At 44.0% G+C, this 17,609-nt stretch overlaps 1 protein-coding gene across 3 annotated transcripts in view; it reads left to right on the plus strand.

Moving 5' to 3' along the window:
* The window catches only part of FBXL19 (F-box and leucine rich repeat protein 19), a 37,490-nt gene that overhangs the window by 14,029 nt on the left and 5,852 nt on the right, over window positions 1-17,609 (plus strand). For all 3 annotated transcript variants that reach the window (XM_026683482.2, XM_026683484.2, XM_087946392.1), the window contains 6 exons: window positions 2,350-2,382; window positions 4,132-4,272; window positions 8,740-9,452; window positions 12,369-12,532; window positions 14,727-14,888; window positions 16,715-16,933. In XM_026683482.2, coding sequence (XP_026539267.1) covers window positions 2,350-2,382; window positions 4,132-4,272; window positions 8,740-9,452; window positions 12,369-12,532; window positions 14,727-14,888; window positions 16,715-16,933 — 1,432 coding nt within the window. The remainder of the gene's footprint in view (window positions 1-2,349; window positions 2,383-4,131; window positions 4,273-8,739; window positions 9,453-12,368; window positions 12,533-14,726; window positions 14,889-16,714; window positions 16,934-17,609) is intronic.

Here is a 17,609-nt window from a genome sequence, read left to right on the forward strand (position 1 = left end):
GAGGTAGAGAGACAAGAGGGTAAAAAGGGGAGAGAGAAAAAGAGAGGGAAGAAGGAAAGGAAAAGAAGTTACAAAGGACCGGAACAAGATATAGAGAAACAGGACCTATTTAGAGATAATGGGTAAAAATTTAACTGAAAAGGGGATTCTGTAAAGGTACATAAGATTGTATTGTTATATTAGTAATAGAAATAACTTTAGAAAATTGGAAACAATGTATGATTAAAATGAGGGATAAAATAGTGTAATTTAATGAAATGTTTGTTAATAAAATAAGTGAAATAAAATAAATGAGAAAATTGAATTTGGAAGGGATGGGAACATTTTAATTAGTTAATGTTTTATAAAATATAAGTGAAGGGGGGAATTAATTATGGAAAGCTTATAATTGTTCCAATAGAAGTATGATATTTAATTGAAAGTAATGTTAAAGAAGTTAATATTTTAATGAATATTAACATTAATGATAGAATTGAATTGGAATGGAATGTGTTGTTTTAATTATATATATTTATATTTTTTTCTTTTTTTAAGAATATAGTGTGTATTTTAAGAATGTACCAGGCAGAATCCGAATGGAAGTTATGTATTATATTGAATGTTATAACTTTAAGGTATATATTGAAGCCTAAATAAGAGTTAAATGGATAAACTTAAAAGATATAAAGGCGTCACACTCCAATCAGTAACTACAGGAGAAACTTTGTTTAATGAGAAAAGATAATAGATAATTGAAACAGGACAGACAAAAAATATAAATATAATGATTTGAATTGAGATGAGATAATTAAAATAAAATTGAGAAAATTAAAAGAGGGGAGAAGCTATGCAGAAAATGTAAAACAGTAATAAGATATGGAATAGAACATAAAAATGAGCATGAACCTGAATTTGTGTCTGTACGAAGAAATGTAACCCAGGATTAAGCTACTTTCAAAAAAGATGTTTTATTTGTATTTTTTTTGTGAAAACTCAAAAAAATTTTACAAAAAAAAAAAAAAGGAATGTGTGTGATAGGCCCAACCTTCAGCACATATGTCCCATCACTTCACCTCCATTGCATTTTGTGGTGGTCTGTTCCAATCGCATCATTCTTTGTTACAGCAAAATAATTTTGTTTGACCTGTTTACCTCTCCTTCAACTCTGTCTCTTTTTTCCCATGTAGTCCAAAATTCCCCCACTATTTTTACCCATCATATAGGCTCCAGGGCCATCGCAAGGAGGCTTTGAAGTATTAAAGCTTTGTTCTTGTCCCTTTGTCTCCCACACTCCTATGCCTCCTGATGATGTCAGGAGGTGTCTATCCTACTCCCCTTCCAAAAGTTCTTGACATCTGTTACTTGATCCCAATTAAATTATTTTCCCTTCCCTGTTCCAACTGAGTCTGTTCATTAGCAAAGCAGTTCAGGCTATGCTTTTCTGAAAAGCTTTTGAGGGAGGAAGGGATAGCATTTTTGTTGGGGGAGCTGTTAGCTTGGGCAACAAATGTTGTTATGGTGTTGGTTGTTAGCTGGTTTTAGCAACACTCCCGTTTTATTGCAAACTGAATAGGCAGCATACAAATAACTCTTAATAAGTAACATGTGGGCATCTTGGCTATTACTCAGTTTTTCTGACCTCACCTGTTGTACCTCAGAGAGCCACGTGATGCTGTTAGGGAACACGGATGTTCCTCTATGTGGTGATAGATCCATACCCATAGAACTAGCTACTTTGAACTACTACTATCAAAGTTGATGATCAAGTAAAACTTTATGATTCTCTGAAGGAACCATGCTAACTACACTTAGTCCTGCCTTGTGATTTTTTGCCTCTAGCCACAATGCACTATTCCAGTTTGTATTTCTTGTACAAACTACACCTCTTTCCGCTCCAGTTTTAAAGGTAGGAATCTCTGGATTAAGGGTGTGTTAAATGCTGTGGATTTGAGAGCCTTCCTGGGCTTTGTGCAGCATGCTGAGGGGTCACAGTCACAACAAAAATGGTGAGACAAGGATTCTGGTTTTCCAGATTGTTTTGCTGACTTCCATTCTGGGAAAGATCTGGCAACTCCGGAAAAGATGTATTAGCAAGTCATATTCCTTTTTTTTTTTTTTTTGCCTGTGCACTAAATCAGCTGTCCCAACGTGGCAACTTTAAGATCTGTGGACTTTTAAACTCTCAGAATTCCCCAGCCATTGGAAAGACATTCTAGATCTCTGGACTTTTTTAAAGTGCTTAATTTGGCTGTCCAGTTTTTTCCAATATTCTCATTAAGCAAACTCCTTATTTTTTATATCGGAAGAAGTTACTTTAAGCAACACGCTCTAGTCTAGAATTCCCACTGTCTTCTTTCTTTCTCTTTCCAGTTGAAAGGTACCAGGGAGAAACATTTGAAAAAGGTGAGTGGATTTCATTATGCAAGAAGGGCCCGTGGATAAGATGCCAAGGAGGAGCTACCATTAAAAAGAAAGAAAGAAAGAAAGAAGTGGAGGAAGAATTTCCCTGATACGAGAGGCAGACAGGTCATTTATCCATCTGAGGATCCTCTATCGTCCACCAGTGTGGCTCAGAAGACTGTCTCTACAATATGACCACAACTTTCTGTTGCTAAGCTGGACAGTTGTTAAGTGAGTTTTGCTCCATTTTGCAACCTTTCTTACCATAGTTGTTAAGTGAATCACCGCTCTTGTTAAGTGAATCTGGCTTCCCCGTTGACTTTGCTCGTCAGAAGGTGGCAAAAAGTGATCACATAACCTTGGGACACAGCGACAGGCATAAATACATGTCAGTTGCCAAGCATTCGAAGAGTGATCATGTGACCACAGGGATGCTGCAACAGTCATAAGTGTGAAAAGTCCCTTTTTTTTCAGTGCTGTTGTAAGTTCGGTCATGAAACAATTGGTTGGAAATTGAGGACTACATGTACTGGATGTGCTTAGATGACGTTCATCAGCTTTGCACTTAGATATTGCACAGTGCCTGATCTTGCTGGGACTAATCAAAGCAGGAAATAAGTACAGGTAGTACAGTTTGCTTAGTGACCATTCAAAATTACAGCAACGCTGAAAAAAGTGACTTACGACCGTTTTTCACATCCCCATGGTCACGTGATTTACAATTCGGAAGTTTGACAACTGACTCACATTTATGATGGTCACAGTGTCCCGGGATTGGGTCATCACCAGTTTCAACCTTTTGACAAGCTAAGGCAATGCGTGAACCAGGTTGACTTAACAACGGTGTTACTAATTTAAGAACTGAACGATTCACTTAACCAAACGTGGCAAGAGAAGTCGTAAAATATGGCAAAGTTGACTTAACAAATTTCTCACTCAGCAACATAAATTTTGGGCTCAGTAGTGATTGTAAACTAGAGTGGTGTGCTGGCCTAGAAGTGGATCTCTGGCCTCACAATTAGAAGGCTATGAGTTTGATCCTAGGTAGAGGCAGATATTTCTCTCTCTGGGCACGCTGAGAATATATCTGCTGAACAAAACTCCGCATTGGTGACAGGAAATGCATCTGGCCAGTAAACACTCAGCTCCATTCAGTTGCCCAGACTCCGCCCCACAAGGGATTATGGGGTTATTAAAAGAGGGTGATGAATTGTGGTCGTAAGTTGAGGACTACCTGCATGCCTGGAAGCTGAAGAAGACTGCAGTATGTTATGATTCTCCTCCAAGCAGATCATTGCCAGAGTGATATTTATCCCCATGGCATCCATGAGGCCCTCCTATCCTATTTACTTATTTTTTTTATTTATTAAGTAATGGCTGGCATCTTGTTGCCAGATCTTTTTTTCTTTTTAAAAAAAAAAATTTTTGGCCCTTTTCCCAAGAACTGAGTCATCAAAGATGTCCTTTTATTTGGGCTCTGGAAGTCAGAAGCGATCTGCAGAACCCTTGAGGGCCATCAGGGGTCCCCAGACTCCATCCTGGGCACCATTGCAGGGCAGCTGCTACGTCAAGCTTTGCTAAGTGGCTCATGGGACGCAGTGCTTTTTTTTTTTTTTTTTTAAGGCAGCTGCGTGTAAGAAACTGACTGGTGCCTCTCGCTCATCTTTCCACCTGCCCTTTTTTTTTTTCCCCTTCTCCTTCCCGCAACCCATTTGAGCATTTTTTTTGTGTGTTTTTTTTTTGTGTTCTCAGGGTGCTGAGCAACCACTTGATGGAAACAAATTGGATTCCATGCAGACCTGGAGCCGCATGGGCGGTGGTGACTTTGAGGTGAAGGGGGCCATCTCCCACCCATCTATTCACCTCAGCCAGATCACAGCCAGTGACTTAGAGGTGAGCTGGGAGGGAGAGAGAGAGAGGGAATCAGGTGAGACCCCCAGGGACAAACTGTGCCCTTACAGTGCTCTAAGCCAGCGGCTCCCAATATTTTGGGTGCCAGGCACTGGTTCTGTGAAGAGAGGTTTTCCCACGGATTGGAGGGTGAGTGGTTTTTTTTTTCTAAAGATTTTTTATTTTTTAAAACAAACATATACAGAAAAAACATAAAAACATAAAACCATCTTCCAGTTATATACATAGAGTGTGTCAGTTGGTTACAAATCTTTTGCTATCCTTTCATAGTCCTTACTCATAGGTTGTATAGGTTCTCACATTGGTGCGTGGTTTTGAGCATGCATGTACGGATAGGGATTCACTTGTTTGCACGGCCCAGTTTTTGGCACGCTGGGGCCGGTGCTGCTCCGCAGCCCAGAGGTTGGGAACCCTTGCTCTGAGTCACAATCCAGCTCATTTTACATTGGCATAGAAAGTCGGGCAAACCTAACCAGGCAAAATGTATAAAACCAAACTCTAGTCAATTAATTGCAACGATTCATAACTTTGAAAGTGGGTTTTAGCCTGAACGGCTTCTGAAAAAGTGCGGATAGAGCTCAGCTGCTTGAGCGTGTCCACAGAAAGGAAATGTTTTGGCTCATGGGTGGCAGGGGAACAGTAGGAAGAGCCGATGTGGGCCATTCGTATTCTTCCACACTGCCCCCTTTTCCCCTTTGCAAAATGACCACTTGTCTACCAGGCTGGGCAGCCTTCAGTGTTCAGGCACATGTGTTCTTGTGACCTTGGTCCACCTGTGGTCATTCTTTGTCCCGCACCGTGTCAGAGTGTGCGTTTGGCACCCAAAGGTTTGCTTTCAATACTGCCTAAAAAAGAGGGGTTGGTGGTCTCCGCTCACAGTTGCTCTCTGTTTATTATTCTTCCTTGCCTTGGGTTGGCCTGGCAGGAGGAGCAATTTCCTTTTCAGGCCTGCTTTGCACAGGGCTGTCTTAACAGCATTATGGACTCCGGGCAAAGCAGCATACAGGTGCCCCTACAACAACTAAGCCATACAGCTGTTGTATTTATATGATACAAGGTGCACTGAAGGATTAACATACACAGATTAGTATGGGGCCCCTATGCTCGTGGGGCCCACGGGCAAGTGCCCATCAGGCCCATGCATTAAGACAGCCCTGGCTTTGCAGGGGTGTGATTCTGCTTAGCTCTGTTGAGATCGGTTGCTTGGGTTTGACTTAGCCTCTTAGAGAACCCAGCTGTTCTGTTTTGCCAATTACAGTTGTGGCAAGCAATCTTTTGGTGACCAAAGGCTGTGCTTAGTATTCATGTATGTGCATGAATGTTTTGTATGTGTGTGTGTGTGTGTGTGTGTGTATGCATGCATGCGTGCAATCAAAACAAAGTGGGCAAATCCACATTATTCATCTCACATGATTTGGGAAGGAGATTTTATTTGTCTTTTTTTTTTTAACTGGCGGGGGTCTTTTGAGGCATCGCAGTACCGTCTGTCTTTCCCACATGGGTATGTGGATTTGAAGGCAATGGCTGCTCACTTCTGGTTTGTGACTGAATATGTTGTATGAACCCATCCAGCTGTGGTTTGTTTAACTAATCTGTTAAGAATGCAGGTAGCTATGCAAAATTCATATCCTTCCACTATGCTGTCGCACACTGCATTCTGAGCAAGAAACTAGAATGGGGAGTTTAGGTGTGTATATCTGTGGCTTAGATAGCTTTCAATGGGTGTTGGTTTTTCGTGCTGTGCACTTCTTGGGGCTTCTAGAAGTAGCTGTAATAATGTAAGATGAGCCATTTGTAGCCATTCTGGAAGTAAGAAGAATGAATGCTAAACAGAATAACAGAGTTGGAAAGGATTTTGTAGGTCATCTAGACCAGTGGTTCCCAACCAGTGGGCCAGGGACCGCTGGTGGTCCGCGAGAAAATTTTGGTGGTCTGCAGGGAAATGTCCCCCCCAAAGCTCCCCCCCAAAGCAATTAATCCAGGTTGCATGGGAACACAAGGCTGCGCCGCCCACATGGTCCGTGGGAACACAAGACTTGTGTTGGTTGCATTGTGAACATCACAAAGTGGGGAGGGGGAAAGGGCGGAGGGGGGAACTTGCCCCATGTGCCCCATGCACCTCGCTTGACCCGGTGCTTCTTTCCGCTTCTTTCTTCTGCTTTTGGCTGCACGCAAGGAAAACAGCAAAAGTCTTTCTCCTCCACCAGAAATGAGTCTTTGGGACCCTACAAGTCATCCTGCTCTAAGAGGCTGCGCCAGCAAAGTCTCATTTCTGGTGGAGTTTGGGGGAGAGAAAGAAAGATTTCTGCTGCTTCTGTTGCTTTCCTTGCATGAAGTCAAAAGTCTCCCCCCCACCCCACCCCCCGAGAACAGAGCTGGAGACAGTATCCTGCAATCCAAAATAAAGAATGATCAATTGGTAGGAAAACGGGGTGGGGAATTTCCCTGCGACTTTTTTTTTTTGAAATTTTCCCAGGGTCTCTGGTCTTCAGGATTTAAAATTATGAGTTTGGTGGTCCCGGAGATCTAAAAGGTTGGTGACCCCTGATCTAGACCAACTCCCTTGCCCAAGCAGGAGACCCCACACCATTTATGCCAGATGGCAGTCCAGTCTCTTCTTGAAGCTTCCAGTGATGAAGCTCCCACAACTTCTGAAGACAACTTGTTCTATTGGTTGATTGTTTTAACTTTCAAACATTTTCCCCTTATTTCTAGTTTGAATCTCTCCTTGATTAGTTTCCATCCATTATTCCTTGTCTGCCCTACAGGCGCTTTAGAAAATAGCTTGACCCCTTCCTCCTCCCTGTGGCAGCCCTTCTAATATTGGAAGACCTCTATCATGTCTCCCCTGGTCCTTCTCTTCACTAGACTAGCCAAGCCCAGTTCCTGCAACCTTTCTTCAACTTTTTGTTTTAGTCTCCAGTCCCCTAATCATCTTTGTTGCTCTTCTCTGCGCTCTTTCTAAAGTCTCAACATCTGTTTTATGGTTGGTGACCAAAACTGGATGCACTATTCTAAGTGTATTACTCAGGAACTGCCCAGCATCCCGCTGAACAATCTCAATCTGGGCATAGATGTAACAGATAGGAAAGAAATGCTCTCCTTTTTGAAGGCCATCAAGGATAGAAGCATCTTTATTTTGATTTTTTTAATCAAATTTATATGGCTGGCGATCTTGCAGAAAGTGTCTCCAGGTAGCATACAACAAATCCACTAAAACAGCAAAATATTTTTTTAGCCAGTAGGAGAACAGCATGATTTCACGTACTTTTGATTTATAATTTCTCTACCATAATAAACCCTTCAGGCAGGCCATAACGTACATTAAAAAACCCCATTTTTAAGAAGCCCAGTTCTTGGCCTTCATGCTGTTCCCATCTGCTGTTGGCTTCAACAGTTGCCGACTGCTTCTAAAAGCTGAGCTCCAGGGAATTGCAGGCAGTTTTGTTTATTTCAAAGTTACTTTATTTTACTTTTTTACCATATGTTCCTCTTACAGATCTGACCAATCAGAATTACAGAATGCTTTTTGTTGGCAGATAACACATTCTTAGTAACCTTGACAATCTAGCCATGAATTATGGTTAGCACATTTAGAGAACTGACTAAAAGACACCTTTTTCTCATCCTGGAAAATTTTATTTATAAAGTGGGTTGATATCCGACATAAAAATCAAAAGGAGTGTGGATAAGGCTTGGCTGAAGTGCAGTGGTCATTATCTTTTTTTGTGTTTTTCTGGGAAGGGCATTTGGTTTATATGAACAAGTAAAAGTGAAGGGACCCTAAAGATACCTCCTATTAAAAGTCCAAATGTCTAGTTTTAATTTTGCTGACTAATTTAAGGGAAAAAACATTCAGAAAGAAAATTTAAGACATTAAAAGTTGTTTCCCTATCCTGGGATTTTCCTCTCCCCCTCCTTCCAATACGGCTGTAGCTGTAGTAGTTGAGGAGAGAGACAAATGCTGTCAGCTACAAGGAGGAGATAAGGTTACAAAAAGCCAAATTAAGTAGTAGTCCTTGACTTACGACTACAATTGAACCCAAAATTTCTGATGCTGCCATATCTAATTGTAAAATGAGTCTTGCCCCATTTTATGACTTTTTCTCACCATAGTTAAATGAGCTGCAACATTTGTTTAGTTAGTAACATGGTTAGAATCTGGCTTCCCCATTGAATTTGCTTGTCAGAAAGTCACAAAAAAACTGATCACATGACCCCGGGGGACACTGCAGCCGTCATAAATATGAGTCAGTGCCCAAGCACCTGAATTTTGATCACATGATCCTGGGGAATGCTGCAACGGTCATAAGTGTGAAAAACGGTCATAAGTCACTGCAGTGCCTTTGTAACTTTTGACAGTCATGATAAGAACAGTTGTAAGTCGAGGATGACCTGTATTGAATAAGGTTGTGAAGTTTTTCTCCCCGCTCTTTCCTTTCCTGCCAGAAACCAAAGGGACCACCCGGGCCTTTGGAGCCCTCTGCCCAGACAGACAAGTCCCATCAGCGGGAGAAGTTGGAGCGCTTCAAGCAGATGTGCCAGATGTTGGAGCGGGTGAAGAACAGCAGCAGTTCCAGTTCCAGTTCAGACTCGGATTCGGACACAGATTCACGGGGCTCCGACGGTTCTAGCGGAGGGGTGTCGAGCCGAGCCAACTCCCCAACCACCCGTTCGCAGCGCTTGGCTGCCCTGGGCTTCAGCGCCAGTGAGGACGAGGAGGACGAGGAGGAGGACGAAGAGGAGGGTGGGCGGCGCAATGGTGGCTCGGAGACAACACGTAACGGGAAGCAGCCCAAAGCTCGGGGGAACTCTCAGGAGAAGGAGAACAATCATCGCCCGTCCAGCAGGGGGAGCGAACGGGCCAAGCAGCAGGCGGGAGGCCGGAAAGCCAGCCGGCCTGCTGGACAGACAGGGCTCCGCATGGTGGCCCGGACTCAGTTTCTGAACTGGCCTTTGGTGCCGTCCCCTCCCAAACCCCTGCTGCAGCTGGAGAGGCACGTGATCCGGCCTCCCCCAGACAGCCCTGAACCCGACTCCCTGCCCTTGGACAGCGGTTCTGACCATATCATGCAGAGGGACATTTGGTTGGCCGTCTTCCAGTACCTCAGCTATCGGGAGCTCTGCATTTGCATGAGGGTATGCCGGACATGGAGCCGTTGGTGAGTGAGTGAGCGAGCGAGCAAGTGGGTGGGTGGGCCGGTGGGAGAGGTTGACCTGGCAAGTTAAGAGAAGTAATGGAGGGAACAACACAGCAGGCTCTGTGTGGCTCTGAGAGAAGAGGCCGTGGGATCAAATTTGACAGCTGCCTCCTGGTATAAGCCATCCAGAAAGTATCCATGATATCAATCACTCCGAGACATATTCTCTCAAAATGATTTATTTAGAAACATATCTGGTACATCTAAGGCAATTTCCCAAAGTGAAAGTATTTTCGTGAGTTACACAGAATCCACCTTCTCTCCTCCCACTTCTGCACTTCATAAATCACGGGAACCAATTAACTGCAACTGGAATTTCCTAGTATGATATACAGAATGACCTTGAACTTTTCAACTCCTCTACCCCCCCCCCCCCTTATGTGGCAGCTGAATTTCAAAGCTGACACCTGGCCCATTTCCTTGCAATGAGCATCAGATCTCAGGGTTGTCTTGTTCCAGTTTGTTTGGCCAGCCTTCCTTCCAGCGGCATAGGGGCCTCGGGTTCAACAAGCACATTCTTTGAACAGAGAGGAAGGGAGGGAGAAAAATGGCAAGTGTGTATAGCAAAAGCACTTGGGCTTATATACCGCTTCACCATGCTTTACGGCCCTCTCTAAGCAGTTTACAGAGTCAGCATACTGCCCCCAACAGTTTTGATCCTCATTTTACCAACCATGGAAGGCTGAGTCAACGTTGAGCCGGTCAGAATCAAACTCCTGGCAGTGGGCAGAGTTAGCAATAGCGCTTAGACTTATATACCACTTCACCCTGCTTTATAACCTTTTCTAAGCTGTTGACAGAGTCAGGATGTCTTCCCCCTACAATCTGGGTCGTCATTTTACTGATCTCGGAAGGATGAAAGGCTGAGTCAACCTTGAGCCTGTTGGGATTCGATCTGCAGGCAGCAGAATTAGCTTGCAGTACTGCATTCTAACCACTGTACCACCACAGCTCATATACCCAGGAACCCATGATGAAGCCAACCTTTAACGACATTAAAAACTGACAAATGAAGGCAAATACATGTGTCCCAGGATAATGTTGGGGGTCAGTCACTGGGAGCAGAGGTTTAGTCTTCTGAACTTTTGGGCTCATCTTGGAGTTCATCCTCAGGTGAACAGAAAGATGAGGGAGAAGTTCCCTGTGGATGTCCAGCACAAGTCCGAAAGCTCAGAAGGCTAAACCTTTGTTCCCGGTGACCAACTACCTGGCTCAGACAGCGTGTCAAAGTTGAAGACTTATTTCTGTAATAATATGTCATAAAATATAAATGCTTCTGCTCCAGCTGACCTCAACAGCATCGTACCAATAGATAAAGGCAATCTTTTATGTACCTGCTTCTGAATAACTTTGTGTTCCCTCTGAATATAATATGGTTATTAATGAATCAAAGCTTTAATTGAGGGATATATAACTTTTATGCAGATTGTTTGCATTTTAAATAGCATGTCAGACATCAGGCACCCCAGTAACAGACGGGGCCAGGGCAAAAGTTACTTTTTTATTTTTTATGAGTAATGTATTTATTTTGTATATTTTATTAGATTGATAGGACCATTTCAAATGCATGGAAGACTTAAGTATATTAAAAGTAGGTAAAAAAGGGTTACAAAAAACATATGTATACAGCAGCTGGCAAAAAAAAAAATCACACAAAAATGCAGTTAGCACAGCCAAGAAACAGACTCTGTCATATATATCCTTGAGAAACAAAATTCAGCCTTGATAAAGTAGAACAAATCTACCGAAAACTTTAAGAATGAATTTTAACCCAAACAAGTTAAATTTTGTTCAAAAAGGTCAAATGTACAAGGGTGGAAAGGAGAATATCTGGCTTGGTAAAAACAACTTCTGAAAAAGATTTTCTATGACGAACAATTAGATGTAAAAGTGCAGGTTTGGAGTGCTATTAGTAGAGGCGTAATTTTCAAATCATGGGAAGGAATTGTTTTCTTTTATCCTGCTTTGTTCAGGACTGTTTTGAACACCCTGTTTCGTTTGGGGAACCACACTATAACTACAAAGAATAGCAAAAAAAAATTAGGGAATTTGAAAATAAGAGAGAGGCTGATTAATCTGGGTAGGGGATATTGTAGCATTCAAGTACTTGAAAAGATAACACTTAAGAACCAAAACATTCTAGAGTCCAGGGCCAAAATATTGGATTTAACTTATAAGGTGGCAGATTTCAATTCAATTGCTAGGATAAAAGTTCCTAACTATAAAAGCAGTTAAAGCAATGGAAGCAGCCACCTGCAGAAGTGGTGGGAGACTTTTAATGCGCGCACTCAAATGGAAGCTGGACAGCCATCTCTCTGGGATGCTTTCATTTGGATTCCGCCGCTGAGGAATCAGAAATGCAGGTAGTCCTTGATTTAACAGCAGTTCGTTCTGTGACAATTCAAAGTTACAACGGCACTGAAAAAAAAGGACTTAACAACCGTTACGAGCTTTGCAAGCATCCCCATAATCCTGTGATCAAAATTCAGATGCTTGGCAGCCAGTTCATACTTATGGCTATGTCCCAAAGGTCACGTGATCAATTTTTGCGACCTTCTGATGAGCAAAGTCAATGGGGAAGCCAGATTCACTTAACAACCGGGCTGCTAACTTATCAGCTGCTGTGAGTCACTTAACAACTGTGACAAGAAAAGTCGTAAAATGGGGGTGGGAAAGACACTTAACAAATAGGATCGCCAACATGATCGCCAGCGTCCGATGACGGAAGAAGAACAATAAATGTCTCTCTTAACAGTAAGATATTTTGGGCTCTTTTGCGGCCATAAACCGAGAACTACCTGTAATTCTTCCCAACTCTAATGATTCTGGAGCTCAATGAATCATTGCCTCCTTTTGGCTATGCTTCCTTCCTCCCAGGTGCTGTGACAAGCGGCTTTGGACATACATTGACTTGAGCCATCGGAAATCTATCACTCCCTCCATGCTGAGCGGAATCATCCGACGACAGCCAGCCAGTCTTGATCTGAGCTGGACCAACATTTCTAAGAAGCAGCTAATGTGGCTTCTGAACAGGTTGCAAGGTATTTGGGGGACGAATTGGGAGGTGCGGGGGAGAGGCTTAAGGGAGAGAGAGAGAGAGAGGAAGGTTGGTAGCCAGCGCTTCCTTATTGGCTAAGCCCCCCATTTGCAGCACTTACATTTCCAAATCCGGTTGTTTCAGTGGGTTGACAATCCTGCAAAACTCCCAGATGCCATCCAGAGAGGAGAACCCACACGTTTAAAACAAAAAACAAAAACCTGGCCAAAATCACTACAGATAGTCCTTGACTTAGAACCATTCGTTTAGTGGCTGTTTCAAGTTACAACAGCACTGAAAAAAGTGACTTGTGATGGTTTTTCTCACAACCGTTGCAGCATCCCCCATGGTCGCATGATCAAAATTTGGATGCTTGGCAACCGTCTCATGGTTATGACGGTTGCAGGGTCCCGAGGTTCTGTGGTTCCCTTTAGCGACCTTCTGACAAGCAAAGTCAGTGGGGAAGCCAGATTCACTTACAAACTATTACCCGCTTAACAGCTGCAATGATTCACTTAACAACTGTGGCAAGAAAGGCAAAATTCCCTTTAACAAATGTCTCACATAGCAACAAATTTTGGGTTCTATTGTGGTCATAAGTCAAGGACTAGTTCTAGTGAAGACAAATCTCACCAGATTTGAATTCCATTTGGAACAAGGATGTGTTTGAATCAAGAAATGTAAATTTCAGAGGTTATTCAACTCAGCATATTTAATTGAGGAAAAGTGAACCAGGTGGCTTTGTTTAAACCTGAACAAAGTCCTTGAGGCTTCCTCTATCTAGGTTGGCTAAACCCCTTAGGATTGGGGGGCATTGTGGAGTGAGGTTTTTCGTGGTCTGAAGGTCCCGCACTTTGTGTTAATCTGGATATACCAAAAGGTAATTGAACGGTCTAGGCAAAGGACAAGGGACAGATAGGCAGAATTTCTGGGCACAGAAAATTCTTAATTTGAAACAAATTCAAGAAGCAAAGAACCTGTGCCAGGCTAATTTCCACTGCAGTGATGACCCTGGGTGCCCTAATTCAAACGACAGGTGGTGCTGGTGGTGGGGTGGAAACTAATCAAAGAGAGGAACAACCTGGAATTAAGGAGAAACTTCCTACCAGAGAAGACAACTTGTCTTCAGACGTCGTGGGTGCTTCTTCACTGGAGGCTTTTAAGAATCGAATGCAATGGAATGGAATAAAACAAAACTTTATTGTCACTTTAAATATAAAATAATCAACATACATTAAAATGAAATTTCGTTGCATTCATCTCTCAAAAGATAAGCATTAAGCATAAACCCTCAGACACACATATATATGACACAGAGAAATATCACAGTCTAGTTCAAGGATATATCTATACACAGCAAAAAAAAAAAAAAATCCTGCAAATTTACAAGACGGCATAATGACTGGAGAGACTGGATAGTCCCTTGTCTGAAATAGCATAGGGTCTCCTGTTTGTGCAGGGGGGTTGGACTAGAAGACCTTGAAGGTCCCTTCCAGCTCTGTTTTGTTTGATTGGTTGAGAACGCTGCTGCTTTTCTGCGTGTGGCCAGAGCCACAATCTCAAGCTGTCTGTGTGGACTGGGAAGGTTTGATGAGGTTTAATAGCTCTGAATCCTGTGATTATTTTCTTTTCACTTGCATTGTCTCAAGTGGCGGCAGGGATGTGGCATGTGGCTGAGAACTTGTTCTTGACGCAGGTTGCGCAGCTCAGTTATGGGAAAGGGGTGGAATATGAGGACAAGAGCAAAATCAGGACACCCACCGTGGTCTGTGGGATAAAGAAAAAAAATTGGCCCATAAGAAAGAGTAGGAGCATTCCCAGAAACCTCGTAGAGCTGGGATCCCCAACCTATGGGCCACAGCCCACTACTGGACTGGGATGCGTTTGCGTGCTCCATTTGCATGAGTGGCAGGCGAGCATGCACTTGCTCATGTAAATGGAGCTGCGCAGGCTTGCGCTTGCTGGCCGTTTGCATAAACTATCCCCTCCCACCCGGTCTGCAAAGCCAGAAATGTTGGGGAATTCTGTCGTGTAGGACAGGATGTGAGCTGGGAGCCATAAATCAGAATTTTGGGGTAGAAAGATGAGTTCATGGTGTGAATACAGGGGAAGGAGCCGTGGGTTTCTTTCGAAGCAGAGAGGAACAGTTGGTTTGTGAGGTTCTCTTTCCCCCACTCAATGTTCTCTTCTCCCAACAGGCCTTAAGGAGCTCATCCTAACAGGCTGCTCTTGGTGCTCTGTGTCGGCCCTCAGCACAGCCAACTTCCCCTCCCTACAGCTCCTAGATTTGCGTTGGATTGAGGATGTCAAGGATTCTCACCTCCGTGAGCTGCTCTTGCCTGCCACAGATTCCAAGCCTGGTAAAGCTACCTGAACTGGAGGGAAATTAGTCTCTAGGACAGAGCGGGGTCTGGGATACCTAGGCAGCTGTTTTACCACCTTTTCTTCACATCCCAAGGAAGTGGGAAAACCTGCAAGGCAATCCAAACATACCCTCCGGCACCCTCTTTCTTTTCCTTTCCTTTCCACAGATTTTTTTGTAAAATACCCGCATGTAAGAACAGCTGAAATCTTGTGGGATGTTGACATTGCCGCATGAAATCTCTCAAGGCTTTGCCAGTCTTCAAAAGCGGTTCTGGTAGCAGGCCGATTATAAGCCTCTAGAAAAACTATCAGCCCCTGCTCTGAGTTGAACCAACATCGGCTGTACTCAGATAGCACACTGAGTTGCAAACTAGCCATTCCCATTTTCACCTCTCGTATTGCACAACGCAGCCCATAATAGGGGCAGTTTATGATTCAGAGTGTTATGTGGGCCTTTGTGTTAAAGATGTTGGGTACTGTCAAGCACCAGAGAAGTCAGGACATCCGGGTAAATGGAAATAAAGATTTATTATCAGTTTTAAGCTCTCTACAAGAATCTATTAATAAACTATTAACGTTGAAAGCAATTTGGTGGTAAATAAGGAATTCTCAAGGGTCTGGACTTAGATATCTCATGGGTGCAAAGGGATTCATGACACATTTGACGCCTCCCTTGGGGTCAGCCTGGTCATCTCCTACAGATATGGTAAAATCAGAAGGAATGACTGGGATCCTCCGGCAAAGTCCTCCACGACACCCAGGTGAACCTGTTAAACCATCCCTGGGAAGCGGCTTGTCCAGCCTCTTCTTCAAAAACTCTAGAAATGGAAAATCCACAGGCATACAGATCTGTCCACCAAGAAGTTTTTCCTCATATTTGGACAAAACGTAGGTCGATTATTCTGCAAACCTTCTGGTCTACCCCTTTGTGGGGGCCCTGGCACAGCTGCTGGGCTACTCTGCTCCGTGGGGTCAGTAGTGCTAAGCTCCAAGCCTTCTTTATCTGGCGATAGAGCCCAGCCTCAGAGGCTTCTCTCTGCACACTAAATCTTGATGCTGATCCCTTCTGGCATAGGATTGCCTGCTATCTCCAACCCAGCTATTGTGTCTCAGAAATCTCTCAGCTCATGTCAGGGCCTTTGGGGCCACTGCAGGCTGGAGTAGCCGAGTCCGAATTCTTGAACTGTGAACTCGGGTGTCCCAGACCTGAACAGCCACAGATGCTGCTGCTGCATGCTTGCTTGCTTGAGGCACCAAGCCCAGTGTCCTTCCCATGCCCCGAGGAGCCTTCAAGTTTGGGCTACTAAAATTGCTAGGGGTGGTTAGCCTGCAGCTTCCTCAGCACATGTGGGATATCACTCACCCTGAAGCTGCTTTTAAAGGCATGTGGCTGGGAGAGGCAGCAGGGCGGAACATCTCCTTTCATGGCCCTCCTGTAGGGAAGAGATGAGCAAGGGCTTAAAGGTATGGGAGAAGGCTAAGAGGATCCTTCCCTGCACCGCTGGTTGAGTGCTTCCAGGCTGGGAATGCATTGTGCACTGGAGGTCCTTCACCTGGAGCCCTGTCGGAGCATGGCAAACCTCACGGACAGTGTGAATGATCCCAAAGCAATTCTGCCAAAAGCCAGTTTGATTTAATTCACTTGATTTCAGAGAGCTGGATGGCTTCTTTGTTTCAGGGGGAAAAATCTGATCGACTCCAGTGAAACAAACGTGTGCTGTTTTGCCCAAGCCTGTTAAAACATGCTTTCCAAGTCATGCATCTGCCATTTAGGGCAGAGGTCCCATGAGGCTCATTCCCTTCTCTATTCTCACCCTGCTAGGCCACACAGACAGCCGGGGCCGGCTCCAGAATGTCTCTGAACTACGGCTCTCTGGTCTGGACATCACAGATTCATCTCTACGCTTGGTAATCCGGCACACCCCTCAGCTTGCCAAACTGGACCTGAGCCACTGCAACCATGTAGGTGACCAGTCTGTTAACCTGCTGACCGCTGCTAATTCTCCACTCCGAGAGACACTCGCTGAACTCAACCTCACCGGTGAGTCGAATCCCTACCATGTTTCCCCAAAAATATGACCTACCCTGAAAGTAAGTCCTATCTTGATTTTTACATGTGTACCCAATGTAAGCCTTACCCCCAAAATAAGCCCTAATTAATACCCCGCCCACTCCAAGGTGCACAGGTAAAAAGTAAGCTAGGATGGGGATGTGGGGGATGGCGCTACCCTAATACCTTCAGACAGTTGCAGCCAGGCCTTGCACACCCCAACACCTGCCTTTCTGGCCCATTTCTTCTTCAAGGCTGGCAAGGCTTTCCTGAAGGCCTCTGCAGCCGATAACAGAGCTCCGTTATTGGCTGCAGAGGCCTTCAGAAAAGCCTTGCCAGTCGCAGAAAAAGAAGTTCCTGAAGGCCTCTGACAGCGAAAAGGAGGCTGGGGGCGACATGCAAAAGTGAGGTTAGTCAGTGGATGATATCCCCCCAAAATAAGGCTTGCTGCCTTTTTTAGTGGCAAAAATTTTTTATAAGACAGAATCTTATTTTCAGGGAAACATGGTACTAGCAATTCCATCTCTTCTGCTTGAGTGGGCATCGAAATGATGCAGCCTCCTAAGAGAAGAACAACGCAGTGGTTAAGGAGTTGAACATCTGTCCCAATGATTCTCCATCATTTTTTTTTTCTTCCATGGCACCTTTACAACCCCTGTTTTTCTCC

This window comes from Notechis scutatus, chromosome Z, assembly GCF_049901735.1.
Source record: "Notechis scutatus isolate UNSWTSFEM ecotype Mainland chromosome Z, rNotScu1.2, whole genome shotgun sequence".
NCBI classification, from domain to species: Eukaryota; Metazoa; Chordata; class Lepidosauria; order Squamata; family Elapidae; genus Notechis; species Notechis scutatus.